Here is a 9525-nt window from a genome sequence, read left to right on the forward strand (position 1 = left end):
ATGTGATATTCAAGCTTCCTTTACTGATTTTGTTACTTCCTTGCTTAGCCTCTTCTTCCCTGAAATCATCCAAACAATTGCATCAAAGTCTTGCAAAATTTCATGAGAAATCTTCCATTCATAGCATTCAAGTAATATAACTAAAACTCATGGAATTTGCATCAAAATCATATTGTTTGGATGGTTCATTGCTTTGTTATTCTTTTAACCATTCTTGGTTACTTTAAGCTCAAGAAAATGCATAAAACCACTAAAACTAACAGAAAGATACTAGTGAAACTAGCCTAAGATGCCTTGGCATCAACCTCCCTCACAGAAGAGGGGTAAGATAAACTAGAAATAACATCCACCTTTGCTGGGTCTACAGAAATGCCAGTGTTAGACACAACATGTCCTAGTACAATCCCTTGTTTGACCATAAAGTGACATTTTTCAAAATTTAATACCAGGTTTGTACTGACACATCTATTTAATACTCTAGATAATCCATCTAAGAAAAGGCTAAAGGAATCGCCATAAACACTAAAATCGTCCATAAAAACCTCCATACAGTCCTCAATAAGATCAGAGAAAAGACTCATCATGCACCTCTGGAAAGTAGCTGGTGCATTGCACAAGCCAAAGGGCATTCTCTTGTAAGCATAAGTCCCAAAAGAACATGTAAAAGTAGTCTTTTCCTGATCCTCAGGGGCTATATGAATCTGGAAATAACCTGTGTAACCATCTAAAAAATAATAATGCGATTTACCTGACAGGCGATCCAGCATTTGATCAATGAATGGGAGAGGATAGTGATCCTTACGGGTTGCTTGGTTGAGGCGTCTGTAGTCAATGCAGACCCTCCAGGCATTCTGAACTCTGGTTGTCATGAGCTCTCCATGCTCATTCTTCACTGCAGTGACTCGAGACTTCTTTGGCACCACTTGTACTGGGCTTACCCATTCACTGTTTGAGATGGGATAGATGATATCTGCCTCTAGTAGTCTGGTCACTTCCTTTTTGACAACCTCTAGGATAGTGGGGTTCAGTCTTCTCTGGGGTTGACAGACAGGTCTTGCTCCCTCTTCTAAAAATATTCTATGCTTACAGATTTGAGGGTTTATGCCTACTATGTCTGCCAAACTCCACCCAATTGCCTTCTTGTGCCTCCTCAGCACACTAAGTAACTGCTCTTCTTGTTGAGAAGTAAGTTTCCTTGCAATGATAACCGGAAACTTCTGTCCATCTTCAAGGTAAGCATATTTGAGGTGTGGAGGAAGGGGTTTTAAGTTTAACTTCTGATCATGTTCAGGCTCTGGGTTGTCTAGAGCTGGTAACAGTGGTAAGGCACTGTCATTGTCCTCTGAGAATGTCTCCACACTTGGACCTTGTTCTGTGTGCTTCTCTTCAAATTCCTCCTGATGGACTTCAGCCACGGTTTCATCTATAATGTCACACTTAAAGATAGAGTGATCCTCTGAAGGATGCTTCATAACTCCATTCAGATTGAAGATCACTACTCCGCCATCTATTTCAAAAGAGTATGTTCCTGAGAAAGCATCTAATTTAAACTTTGAGGTCTTCAAGAATGGTCTTCCGAGTAGGATTGATGATGGCTTATCTGAGGTATTCTGGGGCATCTCCAGGATATAAAAATCAATGGGAAATGTGAGCCCCTTAATGCCCACTAATACATCCTCAGCAACTCCAGCCACTGTAATAATGCTTTTATCTGCTAACACAAAACGAGCTGCCGACCTTTTTAAGGGAGGGAGCCTCAAAATATCATATATAGACAAAGGCATTATACTTACACATGCTCCTAAATCACACATGCAACCAGAAATTATCACGCCACCAATAGTACAATTAACTATACAAGGACCTGGGTCACTACACTTTTCAGGTAAACCTCCCATTAAAGTAGATATGGAACTTCCTAAAGGAATAGTTTCTAATTCATTAATTTTGTCCTTATGTATACATAAATCTTTTAGAAACTTTGTATATTTAGGTACCTGTTGAATAACATCAAATAGAGGAACAGTTACCTCAACCTTTTTGAATATCTCTACCATTTTGGGATCAGGTTCCAGCTGCTTCCTGGGCTTCCTTGCAAGTTGTGGAAATGGAATGGGAGTGGCGTTTTCTGCAGTGTCTGCGCCTTTTAGTGCTTTCTCTTGTGGTTGCACTTCTTCTTCTTCAGCCATGTCCTGTATGTCCTCTTCCTCTTCAACATCTTCTATTTCCACTACCTCTTCAGCTGAGGCGTGTTCTGGTGAGCTTGGCTCCTCCTGATTCCTCTCCTGTAGTGTGGTTCCAGACCTCAGGTTGATGGCATTGATGCCACCCTTTGGATTAGGTAATGGTTGAGAGGGGATTCCACTGGAGCTCAAAGGTTGATTATTGGAGTTATTCATTGAACTAATCTGTGAGATAAGAGCCTGCAAAGTAGCGGTCAGATCATTTAGAGTAGCATTAATGTTATTTTCCATGGTCTGCTATCTCCGATCAATAGATTGTAGTAAGTCATCATTGGCAGATGAAGAAGGATAGGTAATTTGAGAGGTCTACTATTGGGTATTCTGTGGTCCTTGGGATTGCCTCAGGTGAGGTGCTCTGTAAAGCTGATTCTGATTCTGCTGCCTGTTGTTGTTGTTATTCCACCTCTGATTTCTCTGATTATCTCTGCCTCCTCTGTTATTGTTGTCCCTCCAATTCTGGTTAGAATTGTCTTGCCACCCGTGGTTGTAATTGCCACCTTGATTGTACCCTTAGTTGGGGCGGTCATAGAAGTTATGAGTGGCTGCCACGGTATTGTGTTCCTGCTGGAGCTGCGGACATTCTTCAGTATAATGGCTATAATCAGCACAGATTCCACAAACTCTCTGTGGGACTAACTGTTGGTTTTGCTGTGGTGGAGAAGGTTGAGCTTGCTGAACTTGTTGTTGGTTCAATTGCATCTGCTTCAGCAAGTTGGTCATTTCACAGATACTCTGAGTTAAAGCAGTAGTCTCTCTGCTAGAGGATACTTCTGCAACGGCTTTTGCACGGCCTTGTTTCTGCCTGTGATTCCTAGTAGATTCAGCTAAGTCACTGATCAATTGCCATGCCTCATCAGTGGTCTTGTACTTTTTCATAGACCCATTGCTAGCACTTTTCAATGTGGTCTTGTCTTGGGGCCTCATGCCCTGTGTGACATAACCGAGTAACACTATCTTGTCAATCATATGGTGGGGGCAAGCTTCCAGAAGGTTATTGAAGTGCTCCCAGTACTCATAAAGAGTTTCAGAGTCATCCTGAACAATCATGGAAATGTCTTTCCTTAGTTTATCAGTAACTTCAGCTGGAAAGAACTTTTCCAAGAATTCTCTTCTCAGTGTATCCCAGTTGGATACAATTGCTGCTGGTTGAGTGTAGTATCACTCTCTTGCCTTCCCCTCAAGAGAAAATAGGAAAGCTTTTAGTAAAATTGAAGTTTCATCTGCACCATCACGCTTGACAGTAGAACAGGCTGCCTGAAAATCTCTCAGGTGCTTGATAGGCTCTTGAGCATGTAAGCCATGAAATTTGGACATCAAATTGAGCAGTGCAATCTTTATTTCAAAGTCTGTAGCCACCGCTGGGTGATGCACTTGAAATGGTTGCATTGTAAAATCAGGGGCTCCAGCCTCCTGGATAGTAACTCTCTTGGTTGCTGCCATGTTACCTGCACGTAAAACAACCAAATCAGTAGAATGGGGGCTGGTTTTTTTCTCAAGTGACGTTTCAGATCCACCCTCAGAGAGGACTAACCGACACCGAGCTTGCCTTATTCATGAAAAGTTCTTTCAATCTCAGGAACGAATATTAGCAAGCTTAGGTCAGGAAGTGAACGTGTCATCTAACGAAAGAAACAAGCAGCTCATAGTAGCAAAATAAAATAAAATGCAAATACATAAATTCCAATTAATAACTTTACCACTCTATTGCAACTCCCTGGCAACGGCGCCAAAAATTGATGCGAGCGAAAATTGGCGAGTTAAGAATGATTATAAAATGTGTTGCAAGTATAGTTCTCAACCAACCAAAAATCTGCTTATCAATTTAGAAGGGTGTCACAGAAATTAAAATCAAAATACTGGGAGTATGAATCCCAGGTCGTCTCCCAACGAGTTGTAGAAAAGTGTACTATTTCATTAATCAGATGCTTTCAAAAAAGGTTTGAGTTGAATGGTAGAAAATTAAATTAGAGAATTTATATAAATTTAAATAAAAGCCCTGACTGGGAGTTGATTAGCTGGAAGCCCTATTCTTGTTGGAGTACTCTAAAGATTAATTGACAATTTAAGGTTATTATGTTTAGTTTCCCCTTACTAAGTAAGGGAAAGTTAAAGAAGTTGGAATGCTGTTTCTATACACAAGTTCCAATCCGCTCTTGGGAGGATTGGTGTTAGTGACTAGAGAGCAATCCAACAATAAACCCAATTACAATCTTTCTCTTGAGCATCCCAACTCAAGGGTTCCTTTCAATCAACTCCCCATCAAGTTAGGGAACTACTCGCTCATTGTAAATGTAAAATTCATAACATAAGAAAGGGAATTAAAGAAAGACATGATAAATAATGATTAAAAGATTAATTAAAAATAAAAGTGATTCTTATATTAATAAATGCTAAAATAATCCAATAGTAAAATTAAGTAAATTAAGGAACATGGAAGAGTAAGAGACAAGTAAAGAGAACGAACTAGAATGTCGAAGTCTTGATGAGGCAATAACTCTTCTCAATATCCCAATGCAAAAACAATGAAAAATAACAAATCCTAAAAACTATGAATGTGTAGAGAGAAAAACCTAGAGGAGAGGAAAACTAGATCTAAAAACTAAAAACTATGCGGAATGAATGTTGATGTTGGTTTCTGCATGTTCTCTGGCTCTAGTCTGCTTTTTTGGGCCAAAAACTGGGTCAAAATAGGGCCCGAAATCGCCCCCAGCGATTCTGCAGATTATGCAGATCGCGCATGTCACGCAGACGCGTCATTCACGTGGACGCGTCATTCGGCATTCTTCTTTGCCACGCGGTCGCGTCGTCCATGCGGCCGCGTCACTTGTGCTATTCCATGCCGCGCGGTCGCGTCATCCATGCAGCCGCGTCATTGCGATTTCCTCTCTTCCGCGCGGTCGCGTCATCCATGCGGTCGCGTCGCTTCTCGCTGGTCATCTCCTCAATTTCTTGTGTTCCTTCCATTTTTTGCGAGTTTCCTTTCCAATCTCTAACTCATTCATGCCCTATAAAGCCTGAAACACTTAACACACAGATCACGGCATCGAATGGAATAAAGGAAAAATAAAATACATAATTAAAAGTCTCTAGGAAGCAAGTTTTCAATCATGCAATAACTTTAGGAAGGAATTATAAATGCATGCTTATTTAATGAATAAGTGGGTAAAGATCATGATAAAACCACATAATTAAACACAATATAAACCATAAAATAGTGGTTTATCACCCACTCCCATTTACTTTCCAGCAATTTAAGATTTTGTCATTTAATTTTCTGCAATTTAATTTCTGCCATTTACTTTCTTGCAATTTAAGTTTCCCGCCAATTTTACTTTCTGCAATTCTCAATCCAAATCATGATTTTGCTTAACTAGTATAATTCATCAATTAACATTGATCAACCAACCAATCCCTGTGGGATTCGAACTCACTCTTTTGTGAGCTTTTACTTGATGACAATCCGGTACACTTGCCAGTAGGAAAATTTGTTTTGATGTAAATTTCTGCGCATCAAGTTTATGACGCCATTGCTGAGGATTGGTTTTGTATTGACAATTACTAAATTGGAGGATGACTAGATTGAGCACTTTTCTTTTCTTTTGTTACTTGAATTCAAAATTCTTCTGTTACATTTAATTTCTGCAAATTTAAGTTGTTTTTCGTTAATTTTACCTTACTTCTTTACTTTCCAGCAAGCTAACTCACTAACCATTTGATAAATTACTCTAACCACGCTAATTATACTCTATTTTAGTAGACTCTACACTTGCTATTTCTTGTACTTGTTCATTGTATGACAGGTAGGAGAAAGGAAACTTCAACTTCCTTTGATAGTGAACCGAAAGGAACCTTCCTGAGATTAAGGAGGGAAGCAAGAGGAAAAAGGGTTGTTGGTGCAGAAGAAGAGGAGGAATACTTTGATATAATCATGGAGGATGATATTAAAAACTATCATGAAGGAGAGGTGAATAACCATGCCAAAAGAGGTGGAGCTAACCCTGCTGGACAAGAAAGGAGAGTCCTGGGATCATACATTAATCCAAATCCAGGAAATTGTGGTAGCAGCATCCAGAACAACTGTTCTTTTGGAGGATGTGCATTGACTATAGGAAACTCAATGAGGCAACTAGAAAGGATCATTTTCCACTTCCTTTTATGGACCAGATGCTGGAGAGATTGGCAGGACATGCATATTATTGCTTTCTTGATGGATATTCGGTTTATAATCAAATAGTTGTTGATCCAAGAGATCAAGGAAAGACATTATTCACTTGTCTATATGGAGTTTTTGCTTACAGGCGCATGCCTTTTGGATTGTGCAATGCCCCTGCAACTTTTCAAAGATGCATGTTGTCTATTTTCTCAAACATGATTGAAAAATTCATTGAAGTCTTCATGGACGATTTCTCAATTTTTGGAGATTCCTTTCCCAATTGCCTTAATCATCTTGCCTTAGTGTTAAAAAGGTGCCAAGAGACAAACCTAGTTCTAAACTGGGAGAAATGCCATTTTATGGTAGCAGAGAGGATTGTCTTTGGCCAAAAAATTTCAGAAAAAGGCATAGAAATAGACAAAGCTAAGGTGGAATTAATTGAGAAATTACCTCCACCTAGTAATGTCAAGGCAATTAGGAGTTTTTTAGGCCATGTTGGTTTCTACAGAAGGTTTATTAGAGATTTTTCTAAAATTGCTAAGCCTTTGAGCAACCTATTAGTCTCTAATACACCTTTTGTGTTTGATCAAAAATACACACTAGCATTTGAAACATTGAAAAGAGAACTTTCCTCAGCACCTATCATTGCCCCCACCTGATTGGAATTTACCTTTTGAACTGATGTGTGATGCATCAGACCTTGCTGTTGGGGCAGCACTTGGATAGAGGAAAGGAAATTTAGTGCATGTTATATATTATGCCAGCAAGGTTTTAAATGAAACTCAAAGGAATTATACAACTACTGAGAAAGAATTACTGGCTATAGTGTTTGTATTTGATAAGTTCAGATCATATCTCATTGGATCTAAAGTTATTGTTTTCACTGATCATGCAGCATTAAAATATTTACTTGCAAAACAAGAGTCAAAACCAAGACTGATAAGGTGGATTTTGCTATTGCAGGAATTCAACATTGAGATTAAAGACAAGAAAGGAGTGGAGAACAAAGTAGTAGATCATTTGTCTAGAATCCCTTGTGAAGAAGGTAGCACCCATGAATCAAGTGTCAACGAATTCTTCCCTGATGAGCAATTAATGCTGGTTCACAAGGCACCCTGGTTTGCAAACATTGCTAATTTTAAGGCCATCGGAGAAGTTCTTCCAATGATCAACAAGCATCAAAAGAGGAAACTTATTATTGATGCAAAGTATTTCATTTGGAATGAGCCGTACTTATTCAAAAAATGCTCTGATGGATTGCTCAAAAGGTGTATTTCAGAGGAGGAAGGAAAGGATGTTTTTATGGAATTGTCATGGTTCTGGCTATGGAGGGCATTTTGGAGGAGAAAGAACCGTAGAAAAAGTCTTGCAATGCGGGCTCTTTTGGCCCACCATCTTCAAAGATGCACGAGAGTTAGTGAAGAACTGCAATGAATGTCAGCGGTCTGGAAATCTGCCCAAGAGAAATGAGATGCCACAATAATTCATCTTGGAACTTGAGCTGTATGATGTATGGGGATTGATTTCATGGGACCTTTCCCAACCTCATACTCAAATAATTACATTTTGGTGGCAGTAGACTATGTGTCTAAATGGGTGGAGGCCATTGCAACCCCTACAAATGATAATAAGGTGGTCCTAAACTTCCTCAGAAAGAATATCTTTAGTAGGTTTGGAGTTCCTAGAGCACTCATCAGTGATGGAGGAAGCCATTTTTGCAATAAGCCACTAGAGACCCTTCTCCTGAGATAAGGGGTGAAGCACAAGGTTGCCACACCCTATCACCCCCAAACAAGTGGCCAGATAGAAGTATTCAACCGTGAACTAAAAAGGATCCTGGAAAAGACAGTGGGAGCTTCAAGAAAAGACTGGTCGAAGAAGCTGGATGATGCTCTTTGGGCATACAGGACAGCCTTTAAAATACCAATTGGGATGTCTTCGTATCAACTGGTGTATGGTAAAGCCTGTCACCTGCCATTAGAGCTTGAACACAAAGCTTTCTGGACTCTCAAGTTGTTGAATTTTGATAGCCAAGCTGCTGATGAAAGGAGACTCTTGCAACTGCAAGAATTAGAAGAATTCAGATTCCAAGCCTATGAAAATGCCAAAACGTACAAGGAAAAGGCAAAGGAAAGACATGACCTGAAGATGGCACCAAGAAGCTTTGAGGAAGGACAAAGAGTGCTACTTTACAACTCCAGAATGAAACTGTTCCCTGGGAAATTAAGATCAAGGTGGTCAGGCCCTTTTCTTATCACCAAGGTTTCTCCTTATGGACATATAGAAATTATGGAAGAAAAATTACAGGAGACCTTCACTGTAAATGGACAAAGGCTCAAGCACTATTTGGGTGATATGAAGGAAGGGCCCAAGACAAAATACAGACTCGACTGAGAGAGTTGACCGTCAAGCTAGTGACGTTAAAAGAGCGCTTGTTGGGAGGCAACCCAACCAAAGGTAATTCTCTTTTCATAGCTTGTCAATAAGAGTTAAGTAAATTCTCTATTGTAAGGAACTAAGTTTGGTGTTGCACACCAAAGAAATTTAAGGGTGAATGTGTAATCCTAAGTTTGGTGTTCCACCATGGATCGCATGAAGAACACATTGCACCCTCAGCATAGCTAGTTGTCAGCTCCAAACAATCAGAGAAATTACTTAAAAAGTTGTTTATTTTCTAGCTCTAGTTTGTTACTTAGTTCATGGTTGTTTTCTAGTTCATAGTTTACTTTCTTAATAAAAGTACTTGATGTTTTCTGCATAAGACTCAATTTGCTGCATAAGGCAAGAAACTAAGTTTGGTGTTTACACACCAATCTAAGTTTAAAAGCCTACAAATATATATGCGTACTAATAATCTCTCAAGTGCTTGGAAAACAAGCAGCTTTCAGAAGCTTTTGCAAGAATTCAATCAACCCTTGGAAGAACTATGCTTTATCATCAAAGGACAAAAAGAAGGACACAGATGGTGATAACAGAGAGGAAGAAACTAGAAGGCACCACCAAGAGGTTGTATTGTTACTTAATTCCATCTGCTTTGAATTGCTCTAAATTGGAAGTCTGAATATTCCCATGTTAATAGTCAATTATGGTTTTGGTCATCTTACATTCTGTGTGTTTAATTTTGCTATA

General features: G+C 39.3%; 1 protein-coding gene across 1 annotated transcript; it reads left to right on the forward strand.

The window, feature by feature from the left end:
- The first annotated feature begins 8328 nt into the window (after nt 1-8328).
- On the forward strand, nt 8329-8790 carry LOC112748689 (uncharacterized). The gene has a single exon (XM_025796932.1). The coding sequence runs from the start codon at nt 8329-8331 to the stop codon at nt 8788-8790; it is 462 nt and encodes a 153-aa protein (XP_025652717.1).
- Nucleotides 8791-9525: the final 735 nt, after the last annotated feature.

This window comes from Arachis hypogaea, chromosome 15, assembly GCF_003086295.3.
Source record: "Arachis hypogaea cultivar Tifrunner chromosome 15, arahy.Tifrunner.gnm2.J5K5, whole genome shotgun sequence".
NCBI classification, from domain to species: domain Eukaryota; kingdom Viridiplantae; phylum Streptophyta; class Magnoliopsida; order Fabales; family Fabaceae; genus Arachis; species Arachis hypogaea.

Coding starts and splice junctions, on each gene's coding strand:
- LOC112748689 (XM_025796932.1), top strand. CDS start 8,329: ATGTCTTCGTATCAACTGGTGTATGGTAAAGCCTGTCACCTGCCATTA.